Raw genomic sequence first — 20,707 nt, 5'->3', positions numbered from 1 at the left:
AAAGGTAAAAAGCTGTAACAACCTAAGAATTGTCACTCACTTAAAAGGTTTATAATCTAACTTTAGCTTTCCACTATTTTTCTACTTTATATGTTGCACATGTATATGGTTGAGATAAGATTATACCTTTCTAGAGGGACAAGTTCAGATTTTCTTAGTCCTTTTTGTCCTCATTCAACATAAACAAACAGGTGCACAGTACTGATAATTATAATTTTTTTCCTTCTTAAGAGAAAACTATAGAATGGGAAGACTGATCTCCACTAATCCAAGGCCAAGGCCAATGTTTTTATTTGACTCTTTACCCCCCATACCAGATACGCAAATGTTTATTGACTAATAATCAGTTCACTTCAGTTGCTCAGTCATGTCTGTTTGTGACCTCATGGACTGCAGCATGCTAGGCCTCCCTGTCCAACACCAACTCCCAGAGCTTGCTCAAACTCATGTCCATTGAGTCGCTGATGCTATCCAATCATCTCATCCTCTGTCATCCCCTTCTCCTCCTGCCTTCAATTTTCCCCAGCATCAGGCTATTTTCCAGTGAGTCGTTCTTTGCATCAGGTGGTCAAAGTACTGGAGTTTCAGCTTCAGCATCAGTCCTTTCAATGAATATTCAGGACTGATTTCCTTTAGGACTGACTGGTTGGATCTCCTTGCAGTCCAAGGGACTTTCAAGAGTCTTCTCTAGCACCACCATTCAAAAGCATCAATTCTTTGGTGCTAAGCAGTGGCCACAGGACTGGAAGAGGTCAGTTTTCGTTCCAATCCCAAAGAAAGGCAATGCCAAAGAATGCTCAAACTACCGCACAACTGCACTCATCTCACATGCTAGTAAAGTAATGCTCAAAATTCTCCAAGCCAGGCTTCAGCAATACGTGAACCGTGAACTTCCAGATGTTCAAGCTGGTTTTAGAAAAGGCAGAGGAACCAGAGATCAAATTGCCAATATCCACTGGATCATCGAAAAAGCAAGAGAGTTCCAGAAAAACATCTATTTCTGCTTTATTGACTATGCCAAAGCCTTTGACTGTGTGGATCACAATAAACTGTGGAAAATTCTGAAAGAGATGGGAATACCAGACCATCTGACCTGTCTCTTAAGAAACCTGTATGCAGGTCAGGAAGCAACAGTTAGAACTGGGCATGGAACAACAGACTGGTTCCAAATAGGAAAAGGAGTACGTCAAGGCTGTATATTGTCACCCTGCTTATTTAACTTACATGCAGAGTACATCATGAGAAACGCTGGGCTGGAAGAAACACAAGCTGGAATCAAGATTGCCGGGAGAAATATCAATAACCTCAGATATGTGGATGACACCACCCTTATGGCAGAAAGTGGAGAAGAACTAAAGAGCCTCTTGATGAAGGTGAAAGAGGAGAGTGAAAAAGTTGGCTTAAAGCTCAGCGTTCAGAAAACTAAGATCATGGCATCTGGTCCCATCACTTCATGGGAAATTGATGGGGAAACAGTGGCTGACTTTATTTTTTGGGGCTCCAGAATCACTGCTGATGGTGATTGCGGCCATGAAATTAAAAGACGCTTACTCCTTGGAAGGAAGGTTATGGCCAACCTAGATAGCACATTGAAAAGCAGAGACATTACTTTGCCAACAAAAGTCCGTCTAGTCAAGGCTATGGTTTTTCCAGTGGTCATGTATGGATGTGAGAGTTGGACGATGAAGAAAGCTGAGCGCCAAAGAATTGATGCTTTTGAACTGTGGTGTTGGAGAAGACTCTTGAGAGTCCCTTGGACTGCAAGGAGATCCAGTCAATCCATCCTAAAAGAGATCAATCCTGAGTGTTCACTGGAAGGTCTGATGTTGAAGCTGAAACTCCAATACTTTGGCCACCTCATGTGAAGGGTTGACTCGTTGGAAAAGACCCTAATGCTGGGAAGGATTGGGGGCGGGAGGAGAAGGGGACAACAGAGGATGAGATAGATGGTTGGATGGCATCACCGACTCAATGGACATGGGTTTGGGTAGACTCCGGGAGTTGGTGATGGACAGGGAGGCCTGGCGTGCTGCAATTCATGGGGTCGCAAAGAGTCGGACACGACTGAGCGACTGAACTGAACTGAACTGAAGCGTTCTTTGTGGTCCAACTTTCATTGTACATGACTACCGAAAAAACCATAGCTTTGACTAGACGGACCTTTGTCAGCAAAGTAATGTCTCTGCTTTTTAATACGTTGTCTAGGTTGGTCATAGCTTTTCTTTCAAGGAGCAAGCGTCTTTTAATTTCATGACTGCAGTCACCATCTGCAGTGATTCCGGAGCCCAAGAAAATAAAGTCTGTCACTGTTTCCATTGTTTCTCCATCTATTTGCCATGAAGTGATGGGACTGGATGCCATGATCTTAGTTTTCTGAATGTTGAGCTTTAAGCCAACTTTTTCACTCTCCTCTTTCACTTTCATCAAGAGGCTCTTTAGTTCCTCTTCACTTTCTGCCATCAGGGTGGTGTCATCTGCATATCTGAGGTTATTAATATTTCCCTAAGCAATTTTGATTCCAGCTTGTGCTTCATCCAGCCTGGCATTTCATGTGATGTACTCTGCATATAAGTTAAATAAGCAGGGTGACAATATACAGCCTTGACATACTTATCAATAATTATCAATACTGGTTCCAATTTGGAACCAGACTGTTCCATGTCCAGTTCTAACTGTTGCTTCTTGACCTGCATACAGATTTCTCAGGAGGCAGGTAAGGTGCTCTGGTATTCCCATTTCTTTCAGAATTTTCCACAGTTTGTTGTGAACTACACAGTCAAAGGTTTTGGTGTAACCAATAAAGCAGAAGTAGATGTTTTTCTGGAACTCTCTTGCTTTTTCTATGATCCAAAGGATGTTGGCAATTTGATCTCTGGTTCCTCTGCCTTTTCTAAATCCAGCTTAAACATCTGGAAGTTCACGGTTCATGTACTGTTGAAGAATGGCTTGGAGAATTTTGAGCATTACTTTGCTAGCATATGAGATGAGTACAACCGTGCGGTAGTTTTGAGCATTCTTTGGCATTGCCCTTCTTTGGGATTGGAATGAAAACTGACCTTTTCCAGTCCTGTGGCCACTGCTGAGTTCTCTAAATTTGCCAGCATATTGAGTGCAGCACTTTCACAGCACTGTCTTTTAGGATTTGAAATAGCTCAATTGGAATTCCATCACCTCCACTAGCTTTGTTCATAGTGATGCTTCCTAAGTCCCACTTGACTTTGCACTCCAGGATGTCTGGCTCTAGGTGAGTGATCACACCATCATGGTTATCTGGGTCATGAAGATCTTTTTTGAATAGTTCTTCAGTGTATTCTTGCCACCTCTTCTTAATGTCTTCTGCTTCTGTTAGGTCCATACCATCTCTCTCCTTTATTGTGCCCACCTTTAATAGTTAATGCTTACACAGCACCTTACCAGGCACTGTTCTAAACACATATATTAACTCCCAACAACACCAGAGGCAACTACTACCATTATAATCCTCGTGTTCAGATGAGGAAACTGTGGCAAATCACAGTAAGGTCACTCAGTAAGGACCAGGACCAGGAGGAAAGGAATATAGCACAGACTAGAGCATTCCAATTAAATACAGTTGAGTCATTGCAACTTCTTAAAATCAAGACGTTTATGATACACTGCAACAGCCTGGAACTCTACTGGACCAGAAACAAGAAAAACACTTCTCCCTCTGCTACTTTGTAATACTCCACTCTGCCTATCTTCAGAAGTGCTCAAAGCCTTTATCTCACTACCTTTGAACCCCCTGTGACAGAGGTAAATCAACAGACAGGCTCTCAGCCCCCATAGCTAAGTGAAAAGAAGGCCAATGATTTGGGAAGAAAAAGAGGAACTGGGACTTCCCTGTTGGTCCAGTGGTTAAGAATCCACCTGTCCATGCTAGGGTTTGATTCCCAGTCTGTAAAGACTCCACATGCCATGGGACAGCTAAGCCCGTGCATCACAACTGAGCCCATGTGCTGCAACCACTGAAGTCCGAGTGCCCTAGAGCCCGTGATCCACAACACAAGAAGCCACCACAATGAGAAGTCCGAGCATCACAATGAAGACCCAGTGCAGTCAAAAATAAATTAATAAAAAATAAAGCTTTGTTTTTTTTTTTAAGGAGGAACTGAATCAAAGCAATTTATAATTCAGTTTTTCCTGTACAGGCTAAGCAACTCTCATTTCAGAGTTTTATTCCACGTACTTTTTAACTTCTAAAACATCAAGTACATGTATATTATATGCTCTTTACACTGCCCCCAGTGAATTAAAAACTGTCAAAATTAAGAAGGAAGCATTATTTGGGGGGTTCTCCCCATCTCTTTTGTGGTTAAAAGTGAAATAATAAAAATTTAGTTAGTCTCTGATCTTCAATTGCTCAAATACCGTACTACATTCCAACCAAGAAGACACTTCCATTCTGAAACAATGATTAAAATCTTCAGGAGGTTTATGAGGTTAAGCAAGGAGTGTTCCTTTCCTTAACATTTCAAGTTCCTATTAATCAGAAACCAATATTCACAGAAGAAAGTTGGGAATCGTTGAACGAATTTGACCTTGTAAACAGATGGTCTGTAAAGGGAGAGAACAAGAACTAGTTGTCCTTTAAGGAGTAGTTTATACTTTCTAACACAATCACTTAAACAGCTGGGAAAATCAGATCCCCAAAATATACATAGTAGGTGCCACCTCTCTAATTTCTCCTTTTCACCTCCAAAGATAAAACTCTCCACTCTAAACTAATGGAAGCACTTTATGGAACAAAATCAAAAGCCTCCCAGTCCTGTCATCTGTACCCTCCCCTACTTTTTACTTTGGATGAACAGACTCCAGAGGGTGTAGAGAGTTAAATACGCAAAGATGAGTTCATGATGCAGTCAACTAGAAAAGCCAATGAGGCAAAATACAAAGGTGCATTTGCATTTCTTAAGTTGGCGTTTAAAGAATAAAAACAACAGCCAAACAATGTGCCTTGAAAACCTCCATCTCTCTGAGGTGAATCTACTCTTTTTTCAATAGTAATTCTAAAATAAACAGTTGCTGTAAAATTACAGCTAATAGAGGGCTTTTTAAGATAAGCTATAAGAAAAACTGAGCAGGGAAAGCTGCTGGAAAGCATTGCTGAGGAAGAGGGTGAAAGTACACATTCTGGGGCTCATCTCTGAAAACATCCACCCTTCTCACACAAATCAGTTTTTTTATAGCTTCACAGAAATCAATCCCCTCTATGGGTCCATTTTACAACAGCAAATCTCTGGGCAGATGTCAAAACCACAACTTCAGAAAAGCTAGTCATCCCTCTCCTCCCACATATCCTATGAGATAACTAAAAGCTTTTTTATTTACATCCAGGCCAATTAAGTGAAATATCATCAATCAGAATCTTATTTTTATCACTATTTTGGAGTCTCAGACAAATTTAGGTTATGAAACATGCAACTTTGAGTTTAAGAATTCAATGCACTCTACGCCTCATGTTCAAATTTGCTGTCAGCCTCTAAATTAGTGTTTCTGAAAGTGTGTTTGTGGCCCACCTGCATCAGAATCCCTTCAGGATGGCTTGCATTTAGATTCTTAGGACCCACCCACTAGACCTACTCAATCAATCTGTGGGACAGATATTTTTTACTTTAGTTTTAGGACACATTTTCGTTGGAGAATCACTGAACGAAATCCACTGACTCTTTGCTGTGTTATCCCTAGGTATCTAACTACATGGGACGCCAGTCCTTTCTCCCATCCAACCTGTTATTTCCTAATTAGACCAAGTGCTTAACAAACCCTCCTGTTCCCACCAACAGCAGTTTAAGAGGAAGCAAGAAATTAGGCAAGATCAAAGACGCTGCACGATTTTAAGTGTTTCAAGGTCTCCACATGCCAGAGAGAATCAAGTTTCAAGACAAAAAAGTCAAGTTTGAAGACAAAAAAAAAGAGAGAGAGAGAGAGATCCTTCCCCTCTAACTTTACCATAAGCGCAAGCCGCCATCTCTGGCAATACCGTGGCAGATATAAGATATCCTTTCCTTTAGCAATTCCAGCCCCATTTAGAGTTATATTCCTTACTTCTTCAGAGTTGCCTCATGATTGATGTATATTTCACATACAAAATCAAGCACGCACACACACACAGAGGACACACACAACCTCCACTACAGCCCCCTGGCCTCCTGGGGCTCCTGAGGGTCCCTGCCTACCGCCCATCCTGCACCCACCCTCTCACTCCACCACCCCTGAACTAGGACTCGAAGCACAACTGCTCACCTCCGCACTCAGTAACTTTCCTAGGCGCTACCTCTGCCGCCTCCAAACGGGGGCCCCGGCTCCCGCCCCCGCCGGCCCGGCCGCTCCGAGCCTGCTCCCGATACCCCCGCCTCGGGCGCCCCTCGCCCCCGGCCCCGCCGGCCGGTCCCCGGCGCCCCCTCCCCCACCCGAGACGTCCTCCCACGGCACCTCAGAGAGCCGGTCGGCCGGGCCCCGGCCCCGCCACGCCGCCTCCTCCCACTTTCCGCCTCTTCCCGGGCCTGTCTCTCCCGGGCAGGGGTGCCGCCCGCCCCCCGGCTCGCCTATCCGGCCAGGTCTCCGTCACCGCTTGCCCTCCTTACCCGCCGGCAGCCCGGTCGCGGCGACGTCGCCGGCAGGGCCGCGCCCGGCCTCGCCGCCCTCCGCAGGGGAGGAGGGACAGCCGCGGGGCTGCGAACCCCTGAGGTCGCGGAAGAACTTCTGCGTGTCGCGCAGGTTCTGCCGCAGCCGTCCCAGGTAGCGGCGGTAGCGACCAAAGCCCCGGCACAGCTCGCGGATCACTCCGCCGCCTCCAGGGCCGGGACCCGACTCCGGCTCGCTGCCCCACTGCACCCCGTCGCCCTCCATCGCCTCAGCCTGCTCTGTCTCCGCGGCTCGGTCCCCGGCTCTCAGGCCCGGCTCCCCTCCTCCCGCGCCCCCGTGCTTAAGACGGCAGGAATCCACCTCCTGACGCCCCCGCCTGCAGTCGGCCGGGCTCCCAGCCTCCTTCACCGCCGTTCAAAACAAACCAACCCGCAGCGCACCCTGAACGGAACCTTTATCTCAATTGTCTGGAAGGGTGAGGGGAAGGATCGGGGGCGCACCCGGTCACTGCGGGGACTTCTGGGACTTGTAGTCTGCGCCAGGGCCGAGCTCCGAAACCTGGAGACTGTGGAGGCGACCCCCCCGCAACCCGACACACACACACACCAGCACACACCCAATATAACTCTCCCCCAGTCTCATCCAGAGTTCTCACGCTCTCCCTGATTTAAAAACATGTTCCTCCTCCCTACAAAAGTGTCTCTGAGGTGAGACAGCTTCTGCAGAACCTGGACTCCCGCAGAACGGGAGTGCCTTACTGAAATCAGAGCGAAAGATTTTAATAGCAAAGGAAAAGGCAACAAGACTGAGGCTAGTACTATATCCATGGCTACCCTAAATGGCTCTCGCTTTCCAATACAGTAGATACTGGGGAACCGGCTGAAAATTTCATGGAAATAGGGAAACTCCTATATTTGCATTGCATTCTCCTTTTGCCTTTCCTTTTCTAAGTGTAGAAAGTGGGGGGTGGGTGGGTGGTATGTGTGTGTATGGGTCGTTAAAGAGCCATAAGCTGAAGTTCACTTAGTCCCTTGAAGTAGAGAGATGGAGCTGGGTAAGGGGAAGTTGAGGTTAGTAGCCTTCCAACCCAGTTTTGATTATCTTAACTTGGCTTCTGCTAATATGGACCCAGTTCTGATTATCTTAACTTGCCTTCTGCTAATATGGAAGACTTCTAATGACACAGACTGCCATGGAGCTCAGGACACAATTAGGAAGAACACAGAACTTGACAGCCACCTCTTTTTTGCTTCCTGCTTTCTTTCTCTTCTCCAGACACAGAGCCCTCCTATCTTTCTTGCTGTGTAAAGCCCCAATATTCTATCCAGGCCAGATAGCTTTTCTGACAGGCTGGATAGTGTAGGTCCTCAACTAAATTTAAGAGGTGACTTGAGACTGAGTGTGAACTTGCCCAATGCCTTACCTTGAGATCAGTGAAGTAAGAGTTTGGACTAGTCGATCTTTATGCCCTCTAAAACTTCATTGAGTTTTGCTTCAAAAATGTTAGCTTTTGTCTCCCAACCTCTCATTCCTTGTACAAGTGCTCTTAGCACTTGTGACTAAGTGATGTTGTGATAACTGGATGAATTCCATGTGAAATGGTAAGGCTTTACTGAATCAGGAGTTTGGGGGCTTCCCTGGTAGCTCAGTTAGTAAAGAATCTGCCTGCAATGCAGGAGACCCTGGTTTGATTCCTGCGTCAGGAAGATCCCAGGGAGAAGAGATAGGCTACCCACTCCATGGACTGTATAGTTCATGGGGCTGCAGAGAGTCGACACAATTGAGCGACTTTCACTTTTCAATCAGGGGCTCTTAGCATTGTATGAAAAGGGGTCACTGCTTCACATGAATCTCTACTTGGTAAATGCATGTGAAGTCTGCCTCTAAGGACGATATTCCCATTCCTTCTCATGTTCTCCCTCCCTTTTACTTGCTCACATATTCTCCACTGGTCATTCTTTATCTTTGAAGATCCCCGTGCAATCCCTAAAAGGCTCGGTGAAACAGAAATGAAAATACAAAATGAAAAGTTTAATATAAAATGGCCAATACTACTTAAAAGAAGAAGTGCTGTAACAAAGCAATGTGTGATGATTTGCCACATACAATAATTTCTAGCAAAGGAGATCCTATGAGAGAGTAGTTGAGCTGGAGTTGTCCAAAAAGGGAATTGGGAATTAACATCTTGAAGAAAGAGTGAAACGTGGCTAGATAGAAGTAATCAAGGAGGGGCATTCTGTCAGGTAAAGGTCATAGAGAATAAAAACTATTCATTAGTTCTTTATTTATTTCTAAAGTACGTAGTGTAGGACTGTGGTGTAAAGTTCAAATAGTGCAAAAGGTATGAAAGGGAAAACTAAGTCTTCCTTCTACTGCCTATCTCCCAGTCACTTAGTTCCTCTCCTGAGAGATAACTACTGTTGCAAATGTAGATACTATATAAATATATTTTTAAAACTCAAACTATAGCATACTAAACTTACTCTCTGAACTTCCCTGGTGTTCAGATGGTAAAGAATCTGCCTGCAATGCAGAAGACCCAGGTTTGATCCCTGGGTTGGGAAGATCCCTTAGAGAAGGGAATGACTATCTACTCCAGTATTCTTGCCTGGATAATTCCATGGACAGAGGAGCCTGGTGGACTACAGTCCCTGGGGTTTCAAAGAGCCAGACAGGACTGAGCAACATTTTCACACACTTACTCTATTCTGCCCTTACAGACTTTTCCACACCAGAACATAAAGATCTGCCTTGGGCTTCCCTGGTGGTCCAGTGGTTAAGAATCCTCCTTGCAATGCAAGAAACAACGGTTTGATCCCTGTTCTGGTAAGATCTCACATGCCTCGGGGCAGTTGAGCCCACACGGCACAACTACTGAAGACGACACACCCTGGGTCCTGTGCTGTGCAGCAGAGAGGCTATCACAGTCAGTCCGCACATGGCAACCAGAGAAAGACCGTGAGCAGCAGTGAAAATCTAGCACAGCCAAAAATAAATCTTAAGAAAAATAAGCTACAAGAATATTTTGTACAGCACAGAGAATATAGCCAATATTGAAAAAAAAAGATATGGATTAGGATGTTTTATTTAACAAGTCCTCTGTCGATGAACCTTTAGGCTTTGTGCAGTCTTCTGATATTATGAACAATGCAGCAGTAACTAATCTTTTAGATACATAATTTTTAATATCTTTATGTCTCATCTCTATTTTTGATCTGCTGGGGAAAGTGATCAATTATTTCCTGCTGTTTTTTTATCTAGTTTTGGCAGCGCTGGATCTTCTTAGCTGTGCAGGCTTTTCTCTAGTTGCAGTGAGCGGGGGCTACTCTCTAGTTGTGGTGTGCCAGCTTCTCATTGCGGTGGTTTCTCTTGTTGCAGAGCACAGGCTCTAGGGCGTTCGGGCTTTCAGCAGTTACAGCACATGGTCTCAGCGGTTGCAGCTCCTGGGCTCCAGAGCACAAGCTCAGCAGTTGTGGTGCACTGGCTTAGTTGCTCCACGGCATGTAGGATCTTCTGTAATCAGGGATTGAACCTGTGTCTCCCGCATTGGCAGGCAGATTCTTTACCACTGAGCCACCAGGGAAGCTCTGCTTCCTGCTATTTAAAACTTTAAAGGATGTGAATGACAGTCAACTCTTTCTAAATTACAATCATCTACAAGTAAAAAAAATTTTTTTTCAAATATCTAAGGACAAATGGGAGAGAGTAACGATTGACTGATAACAAGAGAGGATTTATGTTCAGTTCAGTTCAGTTCAGTCGCTCAGTCGTGTCCGACTCTTTGCGACAGCATAGGAATTGTGTTTCCCAAAAGTTACGAGTGTTAAACACTTAATGAAAACAAATACACAGATCTACTTTCGTTCCCTCTTAGAACACAACTAAAATGATAGTAATGGGATTTTTTTCAAATCATAAGCCTGCAATAATGAGAGGAGCCAGTAGCAAAACCAGAAAACAAAGTAGAAGCTGAAAAGCAAATGGACAAGTGTTAACAAAGTTACTAGCCTGGAAAAACCTGAATCTGAAGATAGGCAAACAGTGGAAACAGTGGCTGACTTTATTTTTCTGGGCTCCAAAATCACTGCAGATGGTGGTTGCAGCCATGAAATTAAAAGATGCTTACTCTTTGGAAGGAAAGTTATGACTAACCTAGACAGCATATTAAAAAGCAGAGACATTACTTTGCCAACAAAGGTCCATCTAGTCAAGGCTATGGTTTTTCCAGTGGTCATATATGGATGTGAGAGTTGGACTATAAAGAAAGCTGAGTGCTGAAGAATTGATGCTTTTGAACTGTGGTGTTGGAGAAGACTCTTGAGAGTCCCTTGGACTGCAAGGAGATCCAACCAGTCCATCCTAAAGGAGATCAGTCCTGGATGTTCATTGGAAGAACTGATATTGAAGCTGAAACTCCAATACTTTGGCCACCTGATGCAAAGAGCTGACTCATTGGAAAAGACCCTGATGCTGGGAAAGATTGAGGGCAGGAAGAGAAGGGGATGACAGAGGATGAGATGGTTGGATGGCATCACCAACTCAATGAACATGGGTTTGTGTGGACTCTGGGAGTTGGTGATGGACAGGGAGGCCTGGTGTGCTGCGGTTCACAGGGTCGCAAAGAGTCGGACACGACTGACTGACTGAACTGAACTGAACTGAAACCCAAAGTGGGAAAAGCTGAGACCTAACCTGATCTATACTGCAGAATACCTCAAGTCTCAGGAGTTGGTAACAGTAAGTCCCCCCACTTCCACTAGCTACTGTAGGGGTATAGGACAATAGGGCCACCATGTACAGGTTGTACCTTGAGCAGGGAATTAAAAAAGGAGTCTGGAAGCTGTTTAAGAGCAGTCAGATCTCCAAGTCACCTTCCCTTTCTTCAACTGTCCCCCTGACCCCACTCCTCAGAAGACTGAAGTACTTATTCTCCAGAGAGGGCTGATTCAGAGATCTCTGTATAAAAAGGGAGATTAAATGAACTAATGGATATTGGATGTGAAGATTCCAAACTCTCCTCCCCCATTTAATGCCTGGATCTCTGGTTATGTCTATTCTTCAGAGAGGAAACATATAGTGTCTTCTTCAAGGAATCTGAGCAGCCCAAGAGGAAAGGCCCAAAGATATTGATATCAGGACCAAGATTCTGGTTTTTATTAAGGTATAATTGACGTACAACATTATATTAGTTTCACAGTATGTGAACTGAGAACTTCCAGATGTTCAAGCTGGATTTAGAAAAGGCAGAGGAACCAGAGATCAAATTGCCAACATCCGCTGCATCATAGAAAAAACAAGAGAATTCCAGAAAAACATCTACTTCTGCTTCATTGACTACACTAAAGTCTCTGACTGTGTGGATCACAATAAACTGTGGAAAATTCTTAAAGAGATGGGAATACCGGACCACCTTACCTGCCTCCTGAGAGATCTGTATGCAGGTCAAGAAACAACAATTAGAACTGGACATGGAACGACAGACTGGTTCAAAATTGGAAAAGGAGTACATCAAGGCTGTATATTGTCACCCTGCTTATTTAACTTCTATGCAGAGTACATCTTGAGAAATACCAGACTGGATGAAGCATAAGCTGGAATCAAGATTGCTGGGAGAAACATCAATAACCTCAGATATGCAGATGACACCACCCTGATGGCATAAAGCGAAGAGGGACTAAAGAGCCTCTTGATGAAAGTGAAAGAGGAGAGTGAAAAAGCTGGTTTAAAACTCAACATTCAGAAAACTAAGATCATGGCATCCAATCCCATCACTTCATTGGAAATAGATGGGGAAACAATGGAAACAGTGACAGACTTGATTTTCTTGGGCTCCAAAATCACTGCAGATGGTGACTACAGCCGTGAAACTAAAAGACGCTTGCTCCTTGGAAGGAAAGCTATAACAAACCTACAGAGCATATAAAAAGCAGAGACATCACTTTGCTGACAAAGGTCCGTATAGTTAAAGCTATGGTTTTTCCAGTAGTCACGTACAGATGTGAGAGTTGGACCATAAAGAAGGCTGCATGCCGAAGAATTTATGCTTTTTGAACTGTGGTGTTGGAGAAGACTCTTGAGAGTCCCTTGGACATCAAGGAGATCAAACCAGTCAATCCTAAAGGAAATCAGTCCTGAATATTCATTGGAAGGACCAATGCTGAGGCTGAAGCTCCAATACTTTGGCCACCTGATGCGAAGAACAGACTCATTGGAAAAAACCCTGATGCTGAGAAAGATTGAAGGCAGGAGGAGAAGGGGATGACAGAGGACAAGATGGTTGAATGGCATTACTGACTCAATGGACATGAGTTTGAGCAAGCTCTGGGAGATGGTGAAGGATAGGGAAGTCTGGCATGCTGCAGTCCATGGGGTCTCAAAGAGTTGGACACAACTGAGTGACTGAACAACAATTATATTAGTTTCGGGTATACAACACAATGATTTGATATTTGTATATATCACAAAATGATCACCACAATAAGTTAACATACATACCATACATAAAGGTTTTTTTCTTGTAATGAGAACTTTTAAGATTTACTCTCTTGGCAACTTTCAAATATGCAGTTACAGTATTATTAACTCTAGGTGACATGCTGTATATTACACGCCCATGACTTATTTATAACTGGAAGTTTATGCCTTTTGATTACCTTCCCCACCCTCATCCTCATCTTCACCTCAGCGTTTGACAACCACCAATCCAGAAGAGAGATTTTTATCTGGCTCGCTTATTGCTGTGTCCCCAGCACCTAAAACAGTGCCTGTCGCTTAGTAAATGTTCATTAGATATTTGCTGGATGTTCACTGTAGATATTTTTGAATATCCAGAAAAACACAAAAGAGAACATGTTTTAAAACTCATATTTCTATCCAGAAAGAACCGATAGCTTATGTTTGTATCTATTCATATTGATCCTCTTGGGAAGAAGAGGAATAGATAAGAAATGCTGGGCTTCCCGGGTGGTTCAGTCGGTAAGGGTATGCCTGCAATGCTGGAGACCTGGGTTTGATCCCTGGGTTGGGACAATCCCCTGGAGGAGGGCATGGCAACCCACTCCAGTATTCTTGCCTGGAGAATCCCCATGGACGAAGCCTGATGGCCGGTAGTCCATGGGGTCACAAAGAGTCGGACACAACTGATTGACTAAGCACAGCACATGTTACTTTTCCTGACTTTTCAATGGCAAGTTTCTCTAGGTTAGATGATTGCTAGAGAGATCCCGGACCTGATCCTCACGTTCATATAGGTTGGAATCAGTGCTTTTTGTGCAACACCAACAGACATTAACATTAAATTCTGTAATGTGAATTAGGAACAAGTTTACTAAGAGAAGATATGACTATTCTCTACCATTCAACATAAAATCACAAGTCCAAGAATTAAGAAACCCACAGGACTTCCCTGGTGGTCCAGTGATGGAGACTCCTTCTGCCAATGCAGGTCACATTGTTTTGATCCCTGCTCTGGGAAAATCCTACATGCTGTGGAGCAACTAAGCCCATGTGCCACAAGTACTGAAGGCCTCGTGCCCTAGAGCCTCTGCTCCACAGCAAGAGAAGCCACTGCAGTGAGAAGCCCGTGCATTGAGACTAGAGAGTAGCCCCCTTCTCTGCAGCTAGGGTAAGCCTGCGCACGGCAACGAAGACCCAGCACAGCCATAAATAAATGAATAAATTTTTGTTTAAAAAACACCTACAAATTAAAGAAAAAATACAATAAACAATGTTTGTGACTTTTCCATAGGTATTTACTGCTTGTTCAATTCTTGTCATCTTCTAAAGTTACTAACAGGCAAGTGATATTTGACTCCAAAGAAGGGAAGAATTATGGAAGTTGAGAAAATACAATTCATTAACTTAATTTTATCTATGAATTAGGGAAAAGATCACCATTATCAAGTTGAGCAATAGAGCATATCTTCTTTTAGCTCAAAACTGAGTTCCAAGGGAACTTGTTTGAGAATCCCTATTCTAGACAATCTTGCTACCTTCTCTGCTTATCTTGTACATTGCTGGTGTGTTGCAGAGCAGTCTTCCCAAACTTTAATGTGCACAAGACACATGTGGGCATCTTATTAAAATACACATCTGATTCAGCACATCTGGGGTGGGTTTGGGGTTCCACATTTCTGACAAGCTCCCAGGTGATGCCAACGCTGCTGGCCTGTGGACCACACTTTGAGTAGAAAAGGTGCACAGAGACAGAACAGGAATCAGCAAAGCCTCAGGATTAAGCAAATAGAACTGGACTCAAAGATACCTGCATTCAAATCCTAGCTCTACCCTGTCCCATTTGTATGCCCTTGGAGACATTACTTCTTTTCTATGTCTTAGTTCCTCATCCATAAGATGGGAATAATGGTACCTTCTTCATAGGGTTCTTGTGAGCATTAAAAAGAACAATGCGATTATAAATCTCAAAGTATGTAGAAATAAAAAGCCTTTTTAAAAAGCAGTTTCTGGGGGCTTCCCTTGTGGTCCAGTGGTTAAGAATCCATCTTCCAATGCAGGGGACATGAGTCCAATCCCTGGTTGGGCAACTAAGCCCACATGCCACAACTACTGAGCCTGTGCGCTAGAGCCTCTGCTCCACAACAGGAGAAGCCCATGTGCCACAGCTAGAGAGAGCCCCCGCGCCACGTGAGGACCCAGTGCAGCCAAAACAACAACAACGAAAAGCAGTATCTAACACCTAAGTGTTTCATAAATGACAACTGCTTTTCATCAATTGTGTGAGCATCTTTACAAACCTAAGTTCTAGTCCTGACTTGCTACTGTATAATCTTAGACAAGTTATCGGCTCCTCTGCATCTTTGTTTTCAGTCATCACATGAGATAATAATTATGACCACCTTGTAAGGTTATAATGAGAATTGAAATGGCGGGGGGGGGGGAAGTATTTAAAATGCTTAGTACAGAGCCTTGCACATAGAAAGCATTCAGTAACAGATAATGGAGATGACGATGACTGCTACAAGCTTGGGCTCCAATCCTGGATCTGTGACTTGTAAAGGGAGAGTGCTGTGATTGTGCTTAACATCACTCTGTTTTGGGGAGGATGGAGTGAGTCCATCCCCTCCTCACAGGAAGAGAAAATGCTTTGGAAATGAAATGTAAAAATTAAGGAAAAAGCACAGGAGTCAGAATCTGACCTGAGTTCTGGTCTGAGCTATGATTAACTTTATGATTTATTCTGCCGCTTTGTGATTTGGGGCAAATCACTTAACTTCTTGGAGTCTCAGTTACTTTATCTGTATAGTGAAGCTAATGCTTATCTCACAGAATTGGGAAGAAGAAATGAGAATGTGTAAAGCAGTTAGTACTTTACCTGGCATGTAAGAATGCTTAATAAATGTTTCTTTCCTACCTACAGTAAATACATTCAGGATTATATATTTTTCCAAGGAAAATCGCATATTTCTAAGAATATTTTGATTTTACTTATAGATTCTCTACATGAAGGTTTATTAACTTAAAGATTAAAGGTCTATAAAACTGAATTGCTAAATTCATTCTATTTAATTATACATCAAGTATCATTCCAATGCTGAATATTGCATCAGTGGCATTCCTGGCTGTTAGGATGCAGAGCATGGGAAGGAAAAACAATCAATTAAAAGAAATATATAACCCCAAACAGAGGTCATCTGTTTTACTGCCAAGTAGAAGAACAAAGTTTCCAGAAGATTTTTAGGTAACTGACTCAAAGCTTTCCAGAAGAAGCCCTGAACATTGTTTTGCTACAATTCATTTCTCATCCATAAGACTGGAAGATTGGTAATGCTTTTCCACATCTAAATGTTTTTGATGCTTTTTTCGCTATGTTACCTGCCATTTTGGTGGAACTCATTTTTGGTTAATTTCTTTGCTTGCCCAGCATAAGACCTTGTAACATGTTATATTTTTATCTTTCTGGGCTGATCTGCATGGAGAAAGATGGAGAATTGAAAACCTGTCAATACCCCTTCCTTTGTCTATGTTATCTTCGTGGAGGGTTTCTGGAAGATTCTGAAACCTGAGTTCCAAAACATATTCCAACTGGCTTAGTATGTATCTATTAATATATGCCAAATACAATGCCTGACATGAAGAATATGCTTCCCCCCCAAAAAAGCATGCTCTATATATTTTAGCCAAAAGAAAATATTTCATATCATCCTCCTGCCTACCCCATTTCTCGTGAATCAAGCTCTACAGGGAGGTGGTTTAATGGAGGTGAAGATTAGGATTTTGGAGCAAAGGTGAATGGATGGCATTCTGGTCATGAGAACATTTCTTATCTTCAAACTGTAGTGGAAAGAGGAAGCACTACCCAACAAGCCTCACACAAATCTCTTAAGTATTTGGAAAGTAGGTCTTGAACCTAGCTGAGCAACTTTCCTGTGTGTCAGTGTTTAGGGCTCCTGTCATTTCCCTGGAGCTGATTTCAGAAGCTCTGATCTAGAACCCTTCTCAAAATAGGGCTCAGTGATCCATAAGCATGTTTCCAGATGACATGGACACACATCTCCTACATACGGAGTATGACATTTTTTTAAGGGTGAGAGGGAATAAAATAAAAATAGTATTAACTTTAAAATATCAAAAATAATTCATTTCAAATAAATTTTCAATAGTTTCAAATCTTGGCATAAAATTTAGGATTATTTCTTAGCAGTCCCCTTCTATCCTTACATAGGCTTTATCCACATTTTATCATTTAGTTGATGTCATCTTCAATTCTTATGACAATCCTGGAAAGTTATATATTTCTAACCGTATTTTATAGATGAAGAAATTAAGACTCTGGTTAAGTGATTTGTCAAAGTTCAAACACATTCATATGACTCCAAAGACCTTATTCTAGCTCAACACAATTTGCCTTCTAATGCTTTCCTTTTATATTATTTAAAGAAGGGTTTTTGTGTCTATATATTCTCCATATTTGTGTCTTTTAATAGCAGCTTGACATTCCGTTATACTTTTATACCACTGTTACTCATCCACTCCCTATTCTTGGACACTTAGGTGGTTTCGGGTTTTTCATTGTTACAAACATTTTTTTTTGTTGTGCTGCTGCCTCTTTTCTTTTTCTGAATTATTTCCCAGGATAATTCCCAGGAGGGTTTTACTGGGTGAAAGGGTACAGACATTTTATATGGCTCTAGCTCTATATTACTGAAAAATGCTACATCATTGCATCTTGAAAGAGAGGACTGTCTTCTTTCACCAGCACCCTGTGAGAGGTTTAAGGCGACCCTGGGAGATTTACCAGTGAAAACAACCCTTTGTCCCTCTATCTGCTTGGATGTGCCCTAGGGGCATATGAAACACTTTATAACATAAGCATGCATACTCTTGAATAAGATCTCACATGGGATAATGTGATTCCCCCTTCCCAGGAAAGGTTTCCTTGATTAAGTTGTCTTTTTATCTTTGTAGTCACAAGATCAGCAGAAGATTTTTCAAGCACCTGACATTTCCCTATTGACTCAGACAGACTGAAGCTCTTCATTCACTTCTGTGTAGGGGAGAGGTGTGGCAGCTGTTAGAAACGAGCCTGGACTCCCACGTAACCGTTTTCTATTCCAAAGGAGGAGCAAAGGGCTGGGAGAAATAACACCAAAGAAAGGAAGCCCCAATAGTGGGTGGAAACTGTTTTAGGAATTTCAGGAGGAAGTAAAATTGAGGAAAAGTCATATGAGAAAATTGAGGAAAAGCCACCAGGCTTCCCTGGTGGCTCAGAGGGTAAAGAATCCGCCTGCAATGCAGGAAGCCAGCATTTGACTCCTGGGCCAGGAAGATCCCTTGGAGAAGGAAATGGCAACCCACTCCAGTATTCTTGCCTGGAGAATCCCATGGACAGAGGAGCCTGGCAGGCTACAGTTCATGGGGTCGCAAAGAGTTGGACAAGACTGATCAACTTGCAATTTCTTTCATGTTCATACTAGAATAAGAAGCTCCATTCCAACTGGTGGAAGGTAATTTGGGGATATATATTAATATCTCTGAATCCTAGTTATCTTACATGACAAGAGTACCAACCACCGGAAGTTACTAAAAGATTTAGCCTGAAATTATATGACATATAATAGGCATTCAATCCCAAGGCACAATAGGCATTGTGGGAAAAGCATAAACATAGAAGACAAGCAGAACTGGTTTAGCTAGCTCTTTCTAGCCAGGTGACCTAGGGCAAATTTTTAATTCTCTTTGAGCTTCATTTTCCTCTTCTGTAAAATGGAGATTATGAAACTTATATACAAAGTTTGTCTTACAGACTAAGTAGGAGTGTATGCCAAACATATATTGCTTGATAAAAAGGTGCTGTGCTGTGCTTAGTCACTCAGTCGTGTCCTGCTCTTTGCCACCACATGGGCTGAAGCCCGCCAGGCTCCTCTGTCCATGGGGATTTTCCAGGCAAGAATACTGGAGTGGGTAGCCTATCCCTTATCCAGGAGATCTTCCTGACCCAGGAATTGAACCAGAGCTACTACTAATTCACAAATCTATCAATAATTGTGATCAACCAAGTCTTCCCCTACATCTGTGGTTCTCAAACTTAGTGAGCATAAGAACCACCTAGGTTATTTGGTTAAAGTGCAGATTTTCAGGCTCCACCCCAGAAATTCTGTTTCCATTAGTTTAGGATGGGGCCCAGGAATCAACATGTGCCACTCAATTTCAAGGTAATTTATGTTGCTGGTAGTTCATAAACCATACTTTGAGAAACACAGCTCTGCGGTCTTAGGCAATAAAGAGAGAAAAAAAAAGTTTTTCCCATCACTAATATGCCATAAAAACTCTAAAACAAGCAGATGTAAAATTAAAGAGATCCAAATATTGAGTGATTCTATATTCAGGAAGATTTATACAGTTCTCACCTACTTAAAGGCTTCAGAATCATTCTAAAGTGACATTTTATCCTTTAAATACCCATGGATGAATGACTGTTACTTGGAGTCATCTTAACCCCTCTTGGAGATCTCTCCCTCTCTCTCTGGACTGTGACACTCAATTATCTCCCCCTAGGAGTATTGACAGACATTACCGCTTAAATCTTAGGTTGTTGTTTTCCATTTCATTGTGTCTCATTTCCCCAACTGGACTTTAAGTCCAAAGGCAGGGACCAATGTCTTTTTTTGTTCTCTATCTCCCACAAGCATCTTGCAAAGCCTTTATAAATGATATTTATTTCATAAATATATTTGAATGAATAGAGATGCATCTGACTGTAGCTTAATAGTCACTGATAAATTCTTTACCCCAAGCATGGCTCAAAATTATAGTTAGGAAAAGACTACTAGGCTTTTAAGTTAGGAGTCAAACAGCAAAGTGCAGCTCTCAGGCCTATGAAAGTGCTATCATCTCTCTGAGCCTGTTTTCTCATTTGTAGGGTGAGTGACACTTACCTTGCGGATTGGACATGCGGATTAAGAGAGAGTTCACAGGGTTCCGAGCAAAATGCCTAACCCCTATGATTCTTTTTGCTTGCTCTTACTGTTGTCTTTAAAAGCACCCCATAGAACAATAGATGGAACTGCCACAGATATTTATCTCCAGATGTAAAATAATAAACAACTGATACTCTCAGAGCAAAGCTGATAGTTTCTCTTTCTCTTCTCTTCTTTCCTTCTGATTTTTCAAGGTCTAGCATTTTCAGCTGTAAGTAACAGACTGTCCAGGGATTTGTATGGAGTCCCTGTGGGGACGGGAAAGGACACAAAGCAGCCATTTCAGCAGCCTCGGGCTCTCACACAGAGCAGGACAATCAGGGTTTAAGTGTATGCTTCACAAACCTCCTCTGTGCTGGCCATGATTCTTGTGACTTTTCTCCCATTACTAAGAAGCAACAAGCACGCAGAATGAAGAATATGCATCCGACCTGAAATTAGAAGCCGGAACTTCCCCTTTTTGTATTACAGACAGGAGATTCACTACTCCCAGGGATGAGACAGACTTTGGATTTCCCATGCAGGTTCTAGGAGAGCTGGGAGGAAAATGGTTACAAAAGTGAAAAACCAGGCTTGTTTACTCCTTTAAAGCATTGCTAGTTAGGTATCAGAGATTCTATGCAATGGAGGAAATAATAAACACGATTTCTCAATAAAAATGGTAA

The 20,707-nt window shown here is 42.7% G+C and overlaps 1 protein-coding gene and 1 long non-coding RNA gene across 5 annotated transcripts in view; one reads left to right on the top strand and one right to left on the bottom strand.

Annotated features, from left to right (window-relative positions):
* The window catches only part of DSTYK (dual serine/threonine and tyrosine protein kinase), a 57,514-nt gene extending 50,477 nt beyond the window's left edge, over positions 1 to 7,037 (bottom strand). For 3 of the 4 annotated variants that reach the window (XM_081490912.1, XM_081490914.1, XM_081490916.1), the window contains exon 1: positions 6,606 to 7,037. In XM_081490912.1, the coding sequence (XP_081347038.1) occupies positions 6,606 to 6,870 (265 nt within the window). In that variant the 5' untranslated portion in view covers positions 6,871 to 7,037. The remainder of the gene's footprint in view (positions 1 to 6,605) is intronic. The other variant, XM_081490915.1, reaches the window with a different exon arrangement.
* On the top strand, positions 430 to 6,290 carry LOC145506392 (uncharacterized). Its single transcript, XR_014053847.1, has 3 exons — positions 430 to 645; positions 1,766 to 2,019; positions 3,066 to 6,290. It is a non-coding gene; the product is annotated as an uncharacterized LOC145506392 (long non-coding RNA).
* Positions 7,038 to 20,707: the final 13,670 nt, after the last annotated feature.

Source organism: Giraffa tippelskirchi, chromosome 5, assembly GCF_054371585.1.
Source record: "Giraffa tippelskirchi isolate mGirTip1 chromosome 5, T2T-mGirTip1v1.2.pri, whole genome shotgun sequence".
NCBI lineage: Eukaryota > Metazoa > Chordata > Mammalia > Artiodactyla > Giraffidae > Giraffa > Giraffa tippelskirchi.
Note: the sequence above shows the minus strand (reverse complement) of the source record. Positions and strands in the feature narration are given on the sequence as shown.